Source organism: Esox lucius, chromosome 10 (genome assembly GCF_011004845.1).
Source record: "Esox lucius isolate fEsoLuc1 chromosome 10, fEsoLuc1.pri, whole genome shotgun sequence".
NCBI classification, from domain to species: Eukaryota; Metazoa; Chordata; class Actinopteri; order Esociformes; family Esocidae; genus Esox; species Esox lucius.
In genome coordinates this window covers 232,494-252,868 of record NC_047578.1, presented here as the reverse complement: position 1 = coordinate 252,868, position 20,375 = coordinate 232,494, and the positions used below count along the sequence as shown (strand labels likewise).

The 20,375-nt window shown below is 42.3% G+C and overlaps 1 protein-coding gene across 2 annotated transcripts in view; it reads left to right on the top strand.

Annotated features, from left to right (window-relative positions):
- ldlrad4a (low density lipoprotein receptor class A domain containing 4a) overlaps nucleotides 1-9,056 on the top strand; it is a 40,145-nt gene extending 31,089 nt beyond the window's left edge. For both annotated transcript variants that reach the window (XM_013135424.4, XM_010904452.5), the window contains exons 3-4: nucleotides 5,877-5,930; nucleotides 6,057-9,056. In XM_013135424.4, the coding sequence (XP_012990878.1) occupies nucleotides 5,877-5,930; nucleotides 6,057-6,671 (669 nt within the window). In that variant the 3' untranslated portion in view covers nucleotides 6,672-9,056. The remainder of the gene's footprint in view (nucleotides 1-5,876; nucleotides 5,931-6,056) is intronic.
- The last annotated feature ends 11,319 nt before the right edge of the window (nucleotides 9,057-20,375 follow it).

The window sequence follows — 20,375 nt, the reverse complement described above, 5'->3', positions numbered from 1 at the left end:
TCTTTTCCGGTCATTGATCAGGTCCTGCCGTGTAGTTCTGGGCTGATCCCTCACCTTCCTCATGATCATTGATGCCCCACAAGGCGAGATCTTGCATGAAGCCCCAGACCGAGGGAGATTGACCGTCATCTTGAACTTCTTCCATTTTCTAATAATTGCGCCAACAGTTGTTGCCTTCTCACCAAGCTGCTTGCCTATTGTCCTGTAGCCCATCCCAGCCTTGTGCAGGTCTACAATTTTATCCCTGATGTCCTTACACAGCTCTCTGGTCTTGACCATTGTGGAGAGGTTGGACAGGTGTCTTTTATAGAGGTAATGGGTTCAAATAGGTGCAGTTAATACAGGTAATGAGTGGAGAACAGGAGGGCTTCTTAAAGAAAAACTAACTGGTCTGTGAGAGCCGGAATTCTTACTGGTTGGTAGGTGATCAAATACATATGTCTTGCAATAATATGCAAATTAATTATTTAAAAATTATACAATGTGATTTTCTGTTTTTTTGTTTTAGATTCCGTCACTCACAGTTGAAGTGTACCTATGATAAAAATTACAGACCTCTAAAGGCTTTGTAAGTAGGAAAACCTGCAAAATCGGTAGTGTATCAAATACTTGTTCTCCCCACTGTATGTCATTGGCATATAAAATAAGAAGGGCTGTCAAAGCTAACACGTTAACACATGCAATTAATTTTAAACACTTAATGCTGTTTATTTGTTATTGCTGTTAATGCTTTTTTCATTTTTGAGCCTCAGAGCTATGAATTATGTAGTAAATTACGTTGCACACTTGGAATTACTTTTGTAGTTGGAAAAACCTTTTGCATGCTTGTAATAATTTTTTTGCAAACTTGGAATTACTTTTGTAACTGTAAAAACGTTTTGCAAACTTGTAAAAAAGATTTGCAGACTTGGAATTACTTTTGTAGTTGTATACAAATATGCATAATTGTAACGAAATTGATATTTGGAATCATACAACTCATTAGTAACACTTGTAAAATACGGACGCTCAGAGTATTGTCACTTATTTTGCTAGAACTGTAACAAAATTATTTTAACTTGTAAATCACAGTCTGCGGTAGTACATTTTACAGCGTTTGCAAGCAGAGATACCCAGGCATTTTTAAAATATATAATTGGAGAGTTCATGTCGTGAATCCTGTTTACTCTGCACTAGTTTAACAACAACAGCCTAAAAACACGTTAGTAGGCCACACGTGCGTTAGTACAAGTGTTCCGCATCCCAGTCGTCTTTCAGGAAATCACATGTTCAGTGGTTCACCTGAACCCTGTTCTAACCACATTCTAGCCAAAACATCAAAGGACAAAACCTTGACCAGCTTAGGTGAGATTCAGTGGGTTTTTATTGTTTGACAGCATTAAAAATAAGTAATTTGTACGTATTAGTAGTGTGTAATCCATTCCCTCATCGAGCAGAACAATCTATGTCATTCACCTATTAGCAGTGCATAGAGAAAACGAATTCCACATTTATATGTGACATTGTGATCCTAAAGAAATGCATGTAAGTATAGTAAAACAAATGTGTGTGTGCGTGTGTGTGTGTGGTATTATGCAGGTCAACATAGTATTACACCCCACACACCTCACTCAGTCAAACCTCCCGTGAGACAGTCAACAAATCAATCAGTCAGCCAGTCAGCCAGCCAACTAATCAATCAGCTTTCCAACTAGTCAGTCAGACTGTCATGTCAGCTAGTCAATTAGTCACCCAGTGAGCACCCCTGACTGAATATCGTCTAGACTAATGGGAAAGAGATATCCTATCACTTCTCTGTCTATCCCCTTCATATTCATCTTTATTAATGAGTTTGTCTGGGTGCAGTGAACAGCAGATGGGCTGTACACTGTACACTGTACACTGTGCACTGGAGAATGGAGACTGAAGAGTGGGTGGAGTGAGGGAGAGGACTAAGAGGGGGATGAGAGAAGACGTTTGATTTAGATTGGAGTGAGAGAAAGAAGGAGGAGCGAGGGAGAGAATGATGAGTGAGAGAAGTGAAAGAGGAGGGCTGAGAGAGCAGAATAGCCGACAGGGTTCAATATGCCCTTCAAACATCCCAGTAATAGTCACTAATGCATTAAGTTTGGTCAAACAACCCACAATGCATGTTAGTTTTTCCTTTATCTTTTCCAGAGAACACCACAAATAATAGCTGGGTTCTAACACAATTTTCAAGCAGGAAATGGAATTAAGGAGTGTCTGCTTGGACACATAACTAAGCTAGCTAACTTTAGCTTATCGTATTGACCAAAGACTTTAGAGAAACCTTTCTAAAACCAAAAACCAAAAACCAAAATGTTAGTCTCATCAGACCATAAAACCTGATTCCAATCAAAGTTCCAATGACATTTGGGAAATTCCATTCGTTTATAGGTGTGGTTTGGTGACATCAGATGAATTCCACTGGCAACTCATATAAAGAAATTGTTGGCATGTACATTACCATTTAAAAGTTTGGAGTCACTTGGAAATGTTCTTGTTTTTGAAAGAAAAGCAAATTTGTGGTCCATTAAAATAACATCAGATTGATCAGAAATACAGTGTAGACATTGATAATGTTGGAAATGACTATTGTAGCTGGAAACAGATTATGTTTAATGGAATATCTACATAGGCGTACAGAGGACCATTATCAGCAACCATCAGTTCTGTGTTCCAACGGCATATTGTGTTTGCTAATTCAAGTTTGTTATTTTAAAAGCTAATCATTCAAAACCCTTTTGCAATTATTTTAGCACAGCACAGAAAACTGCTGTGCTAGTTGAAGAAGCAATGAAACTGTCCTTCTTTAGAATATTTGAGTTTCTGGAGCATCAGCAATTGTGGGTTCAATTACAGGCTCAAAATGGCCAGAAACAAATAATATTCCTTTTGAAACTCATCAGTCTGTTCTTGTTCTAAGAAATGAAGGCTGTTTCATATGAGAAATTGCCAAGAAACTGAAGATCTTGTACAACGCTCTGTACTACTGCCTTCACCTTACAACGCAAACTGTCTCTAACCAGAATAGAAAGAGGAGCTGGAGGCCCCGGTGCACAACTGAGCCAGATGACGAATACATTAGTGTCTAGTTTGAGAAACAGACACCTCACAGGTCCTCAATTGGTAGCTTCATTAAATAGTACCTGCAAAACATCAGTCTCAACGTCAACAGTGATGAGACTACTCTGAGATGCTGGCCTTCAAGGCAGAGTTGCAAAGAAAAAGCTATATCTCAGACTGGCCAAAGAAAAGAAAAGATTAAGATGGGCAAAAGATTGGATTAAGATTGGGAAAAAAGTGTTAAAGTGTTCTGATTACAAAGAAGAACATTAGTGAGATGCAGACCAAATGATAAGATGCTAGAGGAGTGCTTGATGTCATCTATCAAGCATGGTGAAGGCAATTTGATGATCTGGGGGTCCTTTGGTGGTGTTAAACTGGGAAATCTTGAAGAAGAAAGGCTGTCACACCATTTTGCAACGACATGCCATACCCTGTGGACGGCGCTTGATTGGAGCCAATTTCCTCCTACAACAGGACAATGACCTAAAGCACAGCTCCAAACTATGTAAGAACTATTTGGGGAAGAAGCAGTCAGCTGGTATTCTGTCTATAATGGAGTGGTCAGCACAGTCACCAGATCTCAACCCTATTAAGCTGTTGTGGGAGCAGCTTGACCATATGGTACGTAAGAACTGCCAATCAAGCTAATCCAACTTGTGGGAGGAGCTTCAGGAAGCATGGGGTGAAATCTCTTCAGATTACTTCAACAAATTGACAATTAGAAAGCTAAAGGTCTGCAAGGCTTTAATTGTTGCGAATGGAGGATTCTTTGATGATAGCAAAGTTCGAAGGACACAATTATTATTGAAATTATAATTGATTTCTAACTTTGCCAGTGAGTTATTGTATTTCCTATTACTTTTGTTGTATTTCCTATTGAAAATAATTGTATATATGTTTTCATAAAAAAAAAAAAAAAGGACATTTCTAAGTGATGCCAAACTTTTGAATGGCAGTGTAGGTGGTGTCTAATCATTGTTTTGTAGACTTGTTGACCCCAAGATGTAACCTTGGATATTTTTGGAGACATTGCCCCTTGAATATAAAATATGTCTCAAGAGTTGCTAATTTTCATCTTCGAGACATTGCAAAAATAAACTTTCTATCAAAAACTGATGCAGAAAAATTAATCCATGCTTTCGTTACTTCTAGACTAGATTACTGCAATGCTCTTCTCTCTGGTTATCCAGACAAATTAATAAATAAACTTTAATTAGTGCTGCACACGGCTGCTAGAATCCTAACTAGAACAAAAAAATGTGAACACATTACTCCTGTCCTGGCGTCTTTACACTGGCTGCCTGTTAGGGTTAGGGCTGATTTTAAGGTTTTACTCTTAACCTATAAATCAATACATGGACTTGCTCCTACTTACCTTGCTGAAATGATCCAGCCATACATACCTACACGTAACCTACGATCGCAAGATGCAGGCCTTTTAATTGTACCTAGAATTTCTAAACAAACAGCTGGCGGCAGGGCCTTTTCTCATAGAGCTCCACTATTGTGGAATGATCTGCCAATTAAGGTTAGAAATGCAAACTCAGTGCAAACTTTCAAGTGTCTACTAAAGACTCATCTCTACAGCACAGTTTATAATTAGGTGTAGCCTGGCCCAGGGGCGTGAAGGTGACCAGTAGGCTTAATACTGTCCACCCTTGCTGTCTTGCCAGGTGGGCTCTCGTCGCCACTGGGATGCCCTCCCTCCAATGCCCTTCGGGGGAAGAGTAACTGGCTTGTTGTTGACTCTCTATTGCGCACTTGTGCAGTTGGGCTGTACGCTGCTAGCAATACTCGGCCCTCATTCAGGGGGGTTGCGGTTGGTGGGTGTCCCTTTGGTTGATGTCTGGCAATGTGGTTGGATTGATTTCCTGCCTGTTGGGCCCTGTCCGGGGCCTTCCCCGGGTAGGGCCACAGTGTCACCGGACCCCCCCGTCTCAGTTCCAAGGTGTTACGCTGCTATATTATTGTGCTGGGGGACATGAGGGATGTACTACTAACTTTTCTCAGTCTCCTCCAGTTAAAAATTTTAGGAGGAGATGAGGTCCTGGTCCACACCTGCGGATTACCTGGTTTGGGGGGCCCGTTGCTGTCCCTGTCCTTGTCCACCTGGTCATACTTCTGACCTAGTCTAAAATAAAATAGACTCTGGATTTAGCCCAGAGAAATGTATTTATTATTCCAATTGGACTCTTAATATCTCACCCGGCACAGCCAGGTATATTTTCTTCATTAGATTTTCTAACTCATCTAACAACAAGGTCAGAGAACATGCAAATCAAATGAGACATTCTACCCATCTCCACTAAGGGCAGTAATCAATGAATACCTGTGGGGAGCTGACAAGGAGGACCTGGGACTCTTTGATTCCTTGCTATGTGAAAAGGGTTGATTTAGCTCATATTTTGAATGTAAAATGAAGCCAATCATTATTTTCTATAGCCTTCCTTTAGCATGGGTGCCAGTAATCATGGAGGGCAGTGTGTATACAGAGGAAATCCATTCCTCTGTGGTGATCTGTTGACTAGGCCTATAGAAGAGGCCATTACAGAAGAAGACTGTTGGGCTGTTGGGGGGGGTCCTTTCCTGGCCTTTGGACAGAAACACACTCAGCTGACAAACACAGTGGGTCTCCCTCCTTCATCCCTGTTAGTCAGCACTTTCTGCCAGACAGAGCTCAGTATTAACAACCTCTCTCTCCCTCTTTTCCCTTTCCCCTCCCTCTATCATCTCTCCATCCCTCTTCACGATTATTTGTCTCTTGCTCCTTCTCCCCATTAATAATATCCTCTCTTTCCTTACCTCAGGATGGCTGTGTGTGGCCGTCAGACTGCTTGGTGACAGAGCAGGAAACCCCCGAAGTGAGTTCAACATTTGACACGTTATTATATTTACAGCCCAAGAAAATAGGTATTAGATTTGTAATGTTTCCTCAGCATGGTGATTTGATTTTCTTTGACACAGTGACTCTGTCTCACCCCCTCCAGGTGATGTATAGACCCAGGTTGAACCAGGAGAGGTTCAACCCTCCATCCTTTATGCAAAGGGAGCGCTTCAGCCGTTTCCAGCCCACCTACCCCTACCTGCAGCAGGACATCGACCTGCCGCCCACCATCTGCCTGTCTGATGGGGAGGAGCTGCCTCCCTACCAGGGCCCCTGCGCCCTCCAGCTGAGAGACCCGGAACAGCAGCTGGAGCTGAGCCGAGCCTCCATCCGAGCCCCCCCCAATCGAACCATCTTCCACAGTGACCTGATGGATGTTTACGTTCAGGGAGGAGCTCCTCGCCCGCCCAGCAGTAACTCTGGCGTCAGCGCTGTGAGACGCATGGATGGATCGCCCCCCACGTACAGCGAGGTTATGGGTCACTACCCAGGATCCTCAGCTTTTCAGAACCAGTACAGTAATAACGAGTCCTTGGACCAGCAGATCAAAGACAGGACTGTGACAGACATAGAAAGAGACAGGCATAGCTACAACAAAAGCACAAGCACCACAGGCTCTTCTGGCTCTGGCGGGGTCAAGGAGGTCAAAGACAATGTCAGTGATAAGGTCAAGGAAAAAGAGAAGGACCGAGACGGTCTACGAGTCAAACCAGTCTGATCATAGAGAGGGTGTTGTACCTGGGTAATCCCAAATTAAACCCGCCCCTCTGGGCTGAAAGGGAGTGGCTTTCTTCTCAGCACTCTCCATGCACAATATGAACCAACCTGAGGAGCAGAGCTTACAAACAGTCTATGTACTTTTTTCAGTATTTTAGAGCTGTGGGCATCGCTTTAACTCAAAGGATCATTAGCTCATTAAATGTTTGTTTATTTAGGCTTTTCTTTATTTACGATAACAAGATGTGGTTGGAAAGACGGTTCCTGATCAGACTTATGGCTTTTATTGTTAATTTTCTACTTTGTTTCCTCTTAGTCTTCAAACCCATCCAAATCCAAAACAGAGTGCCATGATTCATAGCACTTAAATCAAGGAGATATAACAAAAAACAGAAACCTGAAGTTGCACTAACTTATTGTTTTACAACAGGGGATGCTTCTCCTAGTCTAGTTATTCTCCATTGTTCTGTTGTCTCTGAGTGTGACTGAGTGATGTGGTCTTTAACCATTATAACAGAAGGTTTTTCTGTTATTTTCCAAAGCTCTGCTCCATCCCAGCATCTGCTGAAGCCAACTGCCACTTGGCAGTTAAATATATTCATCCTCTTATAGTTATATATCTATTCTCCAATTCTATTTCTTTACTCACAAGCCACTGATTAATGTCACCTTGGTAATTATGTTAATTCAGTGTGCTCTAGTCGTTGGGTTACTATTGCTTTAAACCTGTTCAGTAGCACTTTACATTTCCTGTCTATTACAGTTGTCATGGATATGAAAATGCAAAGAGTCATGCGATATTGAATGCTCAATGGTTGATACCTTTGTAGTCTTCTGTACATCCGAATGATCCCCTTGAATTTGATGTCCTTTGTTTCCATGAAAATACAGAAATCAACAGCAGATATGAAGCTGGATACAAATGCAGTGTGTTCTATACATAGGTTTGATTGTACCCAGGCTGTCTATCTGGCAGACAAGGCATCATGAGTACCTAGTAACCTCAGTAGAGAGCCTGGAATTAGAGATTTCAGTTAATGTTTTTGACTTCTGAAGTGCGCCTTTTTTATTTTTTATTGCTCTTTACACAAATACATTACAGCAACTCTTTCCTTTTTTACTTAAATGTTTTACTTTTTATGTTCATATTAGCTAATTGGAGGTTTTGGCCCAACTGAAATGAGGACCAGGGACATCTGGATTAAAAAGGATTAGAAGTTTGGACAGAAACATCAACATTTCACTGATACCTAAAGATTTGTCACCATGGTTGTAAGAGTTGAAGGTTTTCGTTTTAGGTTTTAAAACCTGGTTATTGTTTGGGAGCCAAACTTTTAGGAGCAGCTTGATCTGTGGGCTTCCTGTTGGACAGAACACATAAAACTATATCAGAGATCAGAATATTTATTGTTATTTATTTATTTGATGTGAAACCTATTGGAGGGTATTTTTCTTTTTGTTTCCATGAATGGCCAAGCCACATGTAAGTGCCAGCTGCATACTCTCATTTACGTAACTCCCAGGCCAACAATTTAGTAGAGTTTAAAGGACCAGGGTGTGTAGAGTTTAAAGGACCAGGGTGTGTAGAGTTTAAAGGACCAGGGTGAGTAGAGTTTAAAGGACCAGGGTGATCGACAGGCCTTTGCTTGTATCCAGAATATCTAAGCCACCGTTTCTCCATCCTGTCACTCATTCTGAGAGCAGCTTTGAGTGAGTCTGTTCTTCAATACTGCTGCTGCTGTCAAATGCTCCCATGTATGTCGGCTTTCAATATGACTTAGTCTTTGCTAAGACCTTATTTAGACTTTAGATATAAGATGTTTGTGCTCTTTTTTATGTTAATTTTTTTGCCTGTTGCTCTTGTAGTTTAGGTAGAACGGATAACATTTAAAAAAAATCAGTTTATAGGAGGTTTGCATGTTACAATTATGTGAGCAATTTTGGTGCCTAAAGATGATGTCGAGCAGGCCTACAGGAGATGTGTCGAGCAGGCCTACAGGGGATGTGTCGAGCAGGCCTACAAGGGGATGTGTCGAGCAGGCCTACAGAGGATGTGTCGAGCAGGCCTAGGAAACCACTTGCACTCTACATCCCACTTCGTTGTGCCTCTAATAATGGTGCTGTCTTCAGCTTCACTCTGTTTATTGGCCCAGTGTGTAACTCTAATATATTATGCACATATTCTACCCAATGGGTAGAACCCCCAACAGAACATATTGTTAATACTGTAATATGGATGTATAGATGATGATGATATTAAACAAAACATTGTTAATACTGTAATATGGATGTATAGATGATGATGATATTAAACAGAACATTTAACATGGCAAGAAGGCATACATTTTCTTGTGAATGCCTACAATCTGCTTTGACTTTTTGTATCGGAGAGTAAATAAAAAAATACTAATTATAATGGTCACATTTACATAGTATATACTTACGTTTTTTTCCTATGAATGCAAATCTGTTAAGCAAGGAATCAAATTCTGTTTTCTGGTTAGAGGGAAATTCTAAACTGCATTGGGACATTCTATACCGGGGTGGTAATATTCTGTTTTAAGTGGTGTTCTATACTGCATAGATAATATTCTGTTTATAGGGATGTTCTATACTGCAGTGTTAATATTCTTGTTAAAAGGACAATTTATACTACAGCAATAATATTTTGTTTAAAGGGATGTTCTATACTGCAGTGATAATACTAGAGGGATGTTCTATACTGCAGTGATACTACTAGAGGGATGTTCTATACTGCAGTGATAATACTAGAGGGATGTTCTATACTGCAGTGATACTACTAGATGGATGTTCTATACTGCAGTGATAATACTAGAGGGATGTTCTATACTGCAGTGATAACACTATAGGGATGTTCTATACTGCAGTGCTAATACTAGATGGATGTTCTACACTACAGTGATTATACTAGAGGGATCTTCTATACTGCACTGGTAATATTAGAGGGATGTTTTATACTGCAGTGGTACTATTAGAGGGATGTTCTATACTGCAGTGATAATACTAGAGGGATGTTCTATACTGCAGTGATAATACTAGAGGGATGTTCTATACTGCAGTGATAACACTATAGGGATGTTCTATACTGCAGTGCTAATACTAGATGGATGTTCTACGCTACAGTGATTATACTAGAGGGATGTTCTATACTGCACTGGTAATATTAGAGGGATGTTTTATACTGCAGTGGTAATATTAGAGGGATGTTCTATACTGCAGTGATAATACTTGAGGGATGTTCTATACTGCAGTGATACTACTAGAGGGATGTTCTATACTGCAGTGATACTACTAGAGGGATGTTCTATACTGCAGTAATAATACTAGAGGGATGTTCTATACTGCAGTGATAACACTAGAGTGATGTTCTATACTGCAGTAATAATACTAGAGGGATGTTCTATACTGCAGTGATAATACTAGAGGGATGTTCTATACTGCAGTAATAATACTAGAGGGATGTTCTATACTGCAGTGATAACACTAGAGGGATGTTCTATACTGCAGTGATAACACTATAGGGATGTTCTATACTGCAGTGCTAATACTAGATGGATGTTCTACGCTACAGTGATTATACTAGAGGGATGTTCTATACTGCACTGGTAATATTAGAGGGATGTTTTATACTGCAGTGGTAATATTAGAGGGATGTTCTATACTGCAGTGATAATACTTGAGGGATGTTCTATACTGCAGTGATACTACTAGAGGGATGTTCTATACTGCAGTGATACTACTAGAGGGATGTTCTATACTGCAGTAATAATACTAGAGGGATGTTCTATACTGCAGTGATAACACTAGAGTGATGTTCTATACTGCAGTAATAATACTAGAGGGATGTTCTATACTGCAGTGATAATACTAGAGGGATGTTCTATACTGCAGTAATAATACTAGAGGGATGTTCTATACTGCAGTGATAACACTAGAGGGATGTTCTATACTGCAGTGATAATACTTGAGGGATGTTCTATACTGCAGTGATACTACTAGAGGGATGTTCTATACTGCAGTGATACTACTAGAGGGATGTTCTATACTGCAGTAATAATACTAGAGGGATGTTCTATACTGCAGTGATAACACTAGAGTGATGTTCTATACTGCAGTAATAATACTAGAGGGATGTTCTATACTGCAGTGATAATACTAGAGGGATGTTCTATACTGCAGTAATAATACTAGAGGGATGTTCTATACTGCAGTGATAACACTAGAGGGATGTTCTATACTGCAGTGATACTACTATAGGGATGTTCTATACTGCACTGGTAATATTAGACGGATGTTTTATACTGCAGTAATAATACTAGAGGGATGTTCAATACTGCAGTGATAACACTAGAGGGATGTTCTACACTCACCTAAAGGATTATTAGGAACACCATACTAATACTGTGTTTGACCCCCTTTTGCCTTCAGAACTGCCTAAATTCTACGTGGCATTGATTCAACAAGGTGCTGAAAGCATTCTTTAGAAATGTTGGCCCATAGTGATAGGATAGCATCTCGCAGTTGATGGAGATTTGTGGGATGCACATCCAGGGCACGAAGCTCCCGTTCCACCACATCCCAAAGGTGCTCTATTGGGTTGAGATCTGGTGACTGTGGGGGCCATTTCAGTACAGTGAACTCATTGTCATGTTCAAGAAACCAATTTGAAATGATTCGAGCTTTGTGACATGGTGCATTATCCTGCTGGAAGTAGCCATCAGAGGATGGGTACATGGTGGTCATAAAGGGATGGACATGTTCAGAAACAATGCTCAGGTAGGCCGTGGCATTTAAACGATGCCCAATTGGCACTAAGGGACCTAAAGTGTGCCAAGAAAACATCCCCCACACCATTACACCACCACCAACAGCCTGCACAGTGGTAACAAGGCATGACGGATCCATGTTCTCATTCTGTTTACGCCAAATTCTGACTGTACCATCTGAATGTCTCAACAGAAATCGAGACTCATCAGACCAGGCAACATTCTTCCAGTCTTCAACTGTCCAATTTTGGTGAGCTCGTTCCAATTGTAGCCTCTTTTTCCTATTTGTAGTGGAGATGAGTGGTACCTGGTGGGGTCTTCTGCTGTTGTAGCCCATCCGCCTCAAGGTTGTGCGTGTTGTGGCTTCACAAAGGCTTTGCTCCATACCTCGGTTGTAACGAGTGGTTATTTCAGTCAAATTTGCTCTTCTATCAGCTTGAATCAGTCGGCCCATTCTCCTCTGACCTCTAGCATCAACAAGGCATTTTCGCCCACAGGACTGCCGCATACTGGATGTTTTTCCCTTTTCACACCATTCTTTGTAAACCCTAGACTGAGAAGATTGTGAAATACTCAGACCGGCCTGTCTGGCACCAACAACCATGCCACGCTCTAAATTGCTTGAATCACCTTTCTTTCCCATTCTGACATTCAGTTTGGAGTTCAGGAGATTGCCTTGACCAGGACCACACCCCTAAATGCATTGAAGCAACTGCCATGTGATTGGTTGATTAGATAATTGCATTAATGAGAAATTGAACAGGTGTTCCTAATAATCCTTTAGGTGAGTGTAGACTCCCCATGTACACACAGTCTATATACACCCACACATCCTTACTAAACATTCACACACATATACACTTACATGTTCATATTAATACACTCATACACACATTTATACACTCATACATACAACTCATCTGTACACATACACTCAGTCCGGCCTGCTGTACCACAGGGAACACTTGGTCACTATTTTATGTTTTATCCTGTGAAGAGCTTTGTGATGTAGTGGAGGGTTAGCATTCACTTGTGATATAGTGGAGGGTTAGTGTTAATCAGGGATGTAGTGGAAGGTTAGTGTTAATCAGAGATGTGGTGGAGGGTTAGTGTTAATCAGAGATGTGGTGGAGGGTTAGTGTTAATCAGGGATGTAGTGGAAGGTTAGTGTTAATCAGAGAAGTAGTGGAGGGTTAGTGTTAATCAGAGATGTAGTGGAGGGTTAGTGTTAATCAGGGATGTAGTGGAAGGTTAGTGTTAATCAGGGATGTAGTGGTGGGTTGGTGTTAATCAGGGATGTAGTGGTGGGTTGGTGTTAATCAGGGATGTAGTGGAAGGTTAGTGTTAATCAGGGATGTAGTGGAAGGTTAGTGTTAATCAGGGATGTAGTGGAAGGTTAGTGTTAATCAGGGATGTAGTGGTGGGTTAGTGTTAATCAGGGATGTAGTGGTGGGTTGGTGTTAATCAGGGATGTAGTGGAAGGTTAGTGTTAATCAGGGATGTAGTGGTGGGTTGGTGTTAATCAGGGATGTAGTGGAAGGTTAGGGTTAATCAGGGATGTAGTGGTGGGTTGGTGTTAATCAGGGATGTAGTGGAAGGTTAGGGTTAATCAGAAATTAGATGAAACCACCGAGATGAAACAATGCCATTTTTTATTAAAACAAATGTGATGTCATAGGTGTTTAGCCTGAGGTTCGTTACTGCAATACTTTACAGAAAAATATAAATATATAAATTATTATAAATAAGATAATGTTTGCTTTAAGTGCCAATGCTGTCATTCATACATGTTCCTTGTTTCTCTCTGGCTATGGTCAATTGAAAAACATAAATGCATTGTTTGTGGGCTGTGGGTTGCTAGGGCCAGGATTCAATCCCATCATGCTTTGTCAGCTCTGAACCTTTATAACACTAGAAGTGAAGTCGACCGCTGACCACCCCAGCCTCCATCTGTTATGTTCTTCTGATCAATGTAATCTGGCTAACTCAGCACCACCAAAACTACACATTATTATGGTATACAGTAAGTTGTTACAACTAAAATGACATTAAATGTGTAACATTTACAGTACCAATTCTCTCATATTACGGCATTACAAATGGTACATTTATTTTGGTCTTTCATTATTTATTTTTTACTCTGAAGCTCAAAATATTACTGATTGCAAGATGGGAAGTATTTGTATGAAAAATAACCTTAGATAGTATTTCAGGGTAAGTATATACGAGCCTTTCAGCCAATTGTACTTGACAGATTTGCTACCGGTTGTTTAGGTTCTCAATGGATTTGAGATTTGGACTTTGACCTTATTCGTGGGATGAAATAGACATTGACCTTATGCCGAAAGAAGAATTTCTTCCCAAGTTTAAGTTTTTAATAGGCAGGTTCTCTTGCACTACTTCTCTGTTTTTGCATAATCTATGCTCTCAGTTTTAACAGGATGCCCACCCTGCTGATGAAAAGCATTCTCACAGCATGATGCTTCCACCCTGCTGTTGAAAAGCATTCTCACAGCATGATGCTTCCACCCTGCTGTTGAAAAGCATTTTCACAGCATAATGCTTCGACCTTGCTGTTGAGAAGCATTCTCACAGCATGATGCTTCCACCCTGATGATGAAAAGCATTCTCACAGCATGATGCTTCCATCCTCTGGTTGAGAAGCATTCTTACAGCATGATGCTTCCACCCTGCTGTTGAAAATTATTCTCACACCATAATGCTTCCACCTAGCTTCAACCCTAACCTAACCCTTAATGAGTTAGAGAAGATCTGCAAAAAGGAGAGGGACAAAATCCCTCCTGAGATGTGTGCAAGCCTGGTGGCCAACTACAAGAAACATTTGACCCCTGTGATTGCCAACATGTACTAAGTCATGTTTTGCAGATATACTTATTTCACACATTAAAATGCATATCAATTTATAACATTTTTGATGTGTTTTTCTGGATTATTTTGTTATTCTCTCTCTTCCTGTTCAAATAAATCTACCATTAAAATTATAGACTGATCATGTCTTTGTCAGTGGGCAAATGTACAAAATAAGTAGGGGATCAAATACTTTTTTCCCCTCACTGTAGATTGATCTAGACAACAATGCCCATTCACCTACTGACAGATTTGTAAATTTGGAGTGCATTTTATTGCTTTACAATGTAATATAATAGCTATGAGCTAAGATGACTTGTAGACAACTAAGCAATTGGACAAGAAAAAATATTAAAACAATGATTTTAAAGTTTTTCCTGAGTTTACTGCCTGGTACAACTCAAATCAGGATTCATCTGTGAAGAGCACAGTTCCCCAGCATGCCACTGGCCATTGAAGTAGAGCATTTGCTTGAGAAGATTAAACTGATTGTGCATATGGACAATGTAATTTAATCCCAAAATATTTACTTTATAAAACAACACATCATGCAAATATATTTTGGTTAGCAAAGTTAACAAAAAAGCAAAGCTTAGCAAGTGAAGTGGGTCTTCACTTTAGTTTTAATGAATACATGAACTACTTTGATGAAAAGATCGTCACCATTAGAAAACAAATAACTGAATCCTTAAATAGTTATGGTCCTAAAAATCTCGGTTGTCCGGAAAATTTCCGGAGCCTCCCTGATCAGGTGTCAATGGGGACACTTGAGTTTTTTGATACCGTATCGCTCGACACATTTACAAAATTTGTAATGAGTTCTAAACCCACAAACTCTCAGCTAGACCCGATTCCTACAAAATTACTTAAGGAGTTATTTCCTGTGCTAGGTCAGCCAATGCTGAACATAATAAATTGCTCCCTTTCCTCCGGATGCGTACCAAACTCACTAAAAATTGCGGAAATTAAGCCTCTTCTAAAAAAAAATCTAATCTAGATCCCGACATATTAAACAATTATAGGCCAATATCGAACCTCCCGTTCCTCTCAAAAATCTTAGAAAAATGTGTTTCCCAACAACTGAATGCCTTCCTAAAGACAAAAAACATTTATGAAATATTCCAGTCTGGTTTTAGATCCCATCATAGTACTGAGACTGCACTCGTGAAGGTAACAAATGACCTTCTAATGGCCTCAGACAAAGGTTCCGCATCCGTCCTGTTGCTTCTTGATCTTAGTGCTGCTTTTGACACTATTGATCACTCCCTTCTCTTAGAGAGACTGGAAACCCATATTGGGCTACGTGGACATGTTCTAGCCTGGTTTAAATCTTATTTATCTGAAAGATATCAGTTCGTTAGTGTGGATGGCATATCCTCTGACAAGTCAAAGGTATGCTTTGGAGTTCCTCAAGGCTCGGTTCTGGGCCCATTACTTTTCTCACTATACATTCTCCCTCTGGGCGATGTAATCCGAAATCACAATATTAACTTTCACTGTTATGCTGATGACACACAGTTATATATTTCAATGAAGCATGGAGAAGCCCCTAAATTAGCTATTTTGGAAGCATGTGTTTCAGATATTAGGAAGTGGATGACAGAGAATTTCTTGCTCTTAAACTCAAATAAAACAGAAATGCTCCTTTTAGGACCCAAAAAACAGAGCGTTGTTAGCAGATCTCACTGTGAACCTCGACGGCTGCATGGTCGTATCCCAAAAAACTGTAAAAAACCTTGGCGTTACCCTTGACCCTGAACTCTCCTTTGAAGAACATATAAAATATGTCTCAAGAGTTGCTTATTTTCATCTTCGAAACATCGCAAAAATTAGAAACTTTCTATCAAAACTGATGCAGAAAAATTAATCCATGCTTTCGTTACTTCTAGATTAGATTACTGCAATGCTCTTCTCTCTGGTTATCCAGACAAATGAATAAATAAACTTCAATTAGTGCTGCACACAGCTGCTAGAATCCTAACTAGAACAAAAAAATGTGAACACATTACTCCTGTCCTGGCATCCTTACATTGGCTGCCTGTTAGGGTTAGGGCTGATTTTAAGGTTTTACTCTTAACCTATAAATCAATACATGGACTTGCTCCTACTTACCTTGCTGACATGATCCAGCCATACATACCTACACGTAACCTTAGATCGCAAGATGCAGGCCTTTTAATTGTACCTAGAATTTCTAAACAAACAGTTGGCGGCAGGGCCTTTTCTCATAGAGCTCCACTCCTGTGGAATGATCTGCCAATTAAGGTTAGAAATGCAAACTCAGTGCAAACTTTCAAGTGTCTACTAAAAACTCATCTCTACAGCACGGTTTATAATTAGGTGTAGCCTGGCCCGGGGGCGTGAAGGTGACCAGTAGGCTTGATACTGTCCACCCTTGCTGTCTTGCCAGGTGGGCTCTCGTCACCACTGGGATGCCCTCCCTCCAATGCCCTTCGGGGGAAGAGTCACTGGCTTGTTGTTGACTCTCTATTGCGCATTTGTGCAGTTGGGCTGTACGCTGCTAGCAATACTCGGCCCTCATTCAGGGGGGTTGCGGTTGATGGGTGTCCCTTTGGTTGATGCCTGGCAATGTGGTTGGATTGATTTCCTGCCTGTTGGGCCCTGTCCGGGGCCTCCCCCGGGTAGGGCCACAGTGTCACCGGACCCCCCCGTCTCAGTTTCCAAGGTGTTACGCTGCTATATTATTGTGCTGGGGGACATGAGGGATGTACTACTAACTTTTCTCAGTTTCCTCCAATTTTAAATTTTAGAAGGAGATGATGTCCTGGTCCACACCTGCGGATTACCTGGTTTGGGGGGACCGTTGCTGTTCCTGTCCTTGTCCACCTGGTCATACTTCTGACCTAGTCTAAAATCAAAATATACTCTGGATTTAGCCAAGAGAAATTTATTTATTATTCCAATTGGACTCTTAATATTTCACCCGGCACAGCCAGAAGAGGACTGGTCACCCCTCTGAGCCTGGGTCCTCTCTAGGTTTCTTCCTAAAATTCGACCTTCTTAGGGAGTTTTTCCTAGCCACTGAAATTCAACACTACTGTTGTTTGCTCCTTGGGGTTTAAGGCCGGGTGTCTCTGTAAAGCACTTTGTGACAACTGCTGTTGTAAAAAGCGCTTTATAAATACATTTTGATTGATTTTGATCTGGGAGGGGTGCTGGAAAGTGCTCTGACTGGGGACTCTATCGTTCTTCTGGGGGACTTCAACGCATACGTGGGCAACGACAGTGACACCTGGAGGGGTGTGATTGGGAGGAACGGCCCCCCTGATCTGAACCCGAGTGGTGTTCAGTTATTGGACTTCTGTGCTAGTCACAGTTTGTCCATAACGAACAACATGTTCAAGCATAAGGGTGTCCATCAGTGCACATGGCACCAGGACACCCTAGGCCGCAGGTCGATGATCGACTTTGTTGTCGTTTCATCTGACCTGCGGCCGTATTTCTTGGACACTCGGGTGAAGAGAGGGGAAGAGCTGTCAACTGATCACCACCTGGTGGTGAGTTGGATCCGATGGCGGGGGAGGAAGCTGGACAGACTCGGCAGGCCTGTAAGGGTCTGCTGGGAACGTCTGGCCGAGTCTCCTGTCAGAGAGATCTTTAACTCCCACCTCCGGTAGAGCTTCGACTGGATCTCGAGGGAGGCTGGAGATATTGAGTCCGAGTGGACCATGTTCTCCACCGCCATTGTCGAAGCGGCTGCTCGGAGCTGTGGCCGTAAGGTCTCCGGTGCCTGTCGAGGCGGCAATCCCCGAACCCGGTGGTGGACACCGGAAGTAAGGGATGCCTTCAAGCTGAAGAAGGAGTCCTATCAGGCCTGGTTGGCTTGTGGGACTCCTGAGGCGGCTGACGGGTACCGACAGGCCAAGCGGACTGCTGCCCGGGTGGTTGTGGAGGCAAAAACTCGGGCCTGGGAGGAGTTCGGTGAGGCCATGGAGAAGGACTATCGGCTGGCCTCGAAGAGATTCTGGCAAACCGTCCGGCACATCAGGAGAGGGAAACAGTGCCCTACCAACGCTGTTTACAGTAGAGGTGGGCAGCTGTTGACCTCAACTGGGGATGTCGTCGGGCGGTGGAAGGAGTACTTCGAGGATCAACTCAATCCCGCCGTCACGTCTTCCATTGAGGAAGCAGAGGATGAGGGCTCAGAGGTGGACTCGTCCATCACCCGGGCTGAAGTCACTGAGGTGGTCAAGAAACTCCTCGGTGGCAAGGCACCGGGGGTGGATGAGATCCGCCCTGAGTACCTCAAGTCTCTGGATGTTGTGGGGCTGTCTTGGTTGACACGCCTGTGCAACATTGCGTGGTTGTCGGGGACAGTGCCTTTGGGATGGCAGACCAGGGTGGTGGTCCCTCTTTTTAAGAAGCGGAGGGTGTGTTCCAACTATAGGGGGATCGCACTTCTCAGCCTCCCCGGGAAAGTCTATGCCAGGGTTCTGGAGAGGAGAATACGGCCGATAGTAGAACTTCGGATTCAGGAGGAACAGTGTGGTTTTTGTCCGGGCCGTGGAACACTGGACCAGCTCTATACCCTCTACGGGGTGTTGGAGGGTTCATGGGAGTTTGCCCAACCAATCCACATGTGTTTTGTGGATTTGGAGAAGGCATTCGACTGTGTCCCTCGCGGCATCTTGTGGAGGGTGCTTGGGGAATATGGGGTCCTGGGTCCTTTGCTAAGGGCTGTCAGGTCCCTGTACAACCGAAGCAGGAGCTTGGTCCGCATTGCTGGCAGTAAGTCAGATATGTTCCCAGTGCATGTTGGACTCCGGCAGGGCTGCCCTTTGTCACCGTTTCTGTTCGTAATTTTTATGGACAGAATTTCTAGGCGCAGCCAGGGGCCGGAGGGTGTCAGGTTTGGGGACCACACAATTTCATCTCTGCTCTTTGCAGATGATGTTGTCGTGTTGGCCCCTTCAAACCAGGACCTTCAGCATGCACTGGGACGGTTTGCAGCCGAGTGTGAAGCGGTGGGGATGAAAATCAGTACCTCCAAATCCGAGGCAGGTTGGTGGAGAGTGCCTGCCTCAAGTGGAGGTGTTTAAGTATCTAGGGGTCTTGTTCACGAGTGAGGGAAGGATGGAACGGGAGATTGACAGACGGATCGGTGCAGCTTCTGCAGTAATGCAGTTGATGTATCGGTCTGTCGTGGTGAAGAAAGAGCTGAGCCGCAAGGCGAAGCTCTCGATTTACCAGTCAATCTACGTTCCTACTCTCACCTATGGTCATGAGCTTTGGGTCCTCCGGAACGCCTTCCTGGGAAGGTGTTCCGGTCCTGTCCCACCGGGAGGAGACCCTGGGGAAGACCTAGGACAAGCTGGAGGGACTATGTCTCCCGGCTGGCATGGGAACGCCTCGGTGTCCCCCCCGGAAGAGCTGGAGGAAGTGTCTGGGGAGAGGGAAGTCTGGGCATCTCTGCTTAGACTGCTCCCCCCGCGACCTGGCCCCGGATGAAGCGGAAGAAGAGGAATGAATGAAAAACCATGGCATTACATTTTTTATAAAATATAGATATTACAAACATAATCCCATTTCTAAATCCATCCATCCATCCATCGTCTTCCGCTTATCCGGGGCGGGGCGCTTATCCGGGGCCGGGTCATTTCTAAATCCCATATTTAAAATGATAAAATATCATTATGTTGGTTCCTGATGGAAGTTGATGACCAAAAACATAAATAGCTGGACATCCCAACAGCACAACACAGAAATGACATGAACACACCTGCCAGCTTACTGGGACTGCTTGGTAGGACCAAATAAAAGACCTTCTGTTCACAATGTAACATCCATACAACACAAGTATTTTAGTGTTTTATTACAAGCAAAATAAAATAAATGAAGTCTTTCTACCACAACCATAACCAATGATAAACTTGCACATTCAGTGTACACAAATAACACTTCTATTTTAATTTATACTTTAAAAAAAAATCTACTGTCTATACTTGAATTTAAAGCATTACGGGAAGTTTTGCTCAAGGACAGGTTTGCCTGTTTTTGATGTGGCATAATGTAAACAGGCATACCCATTA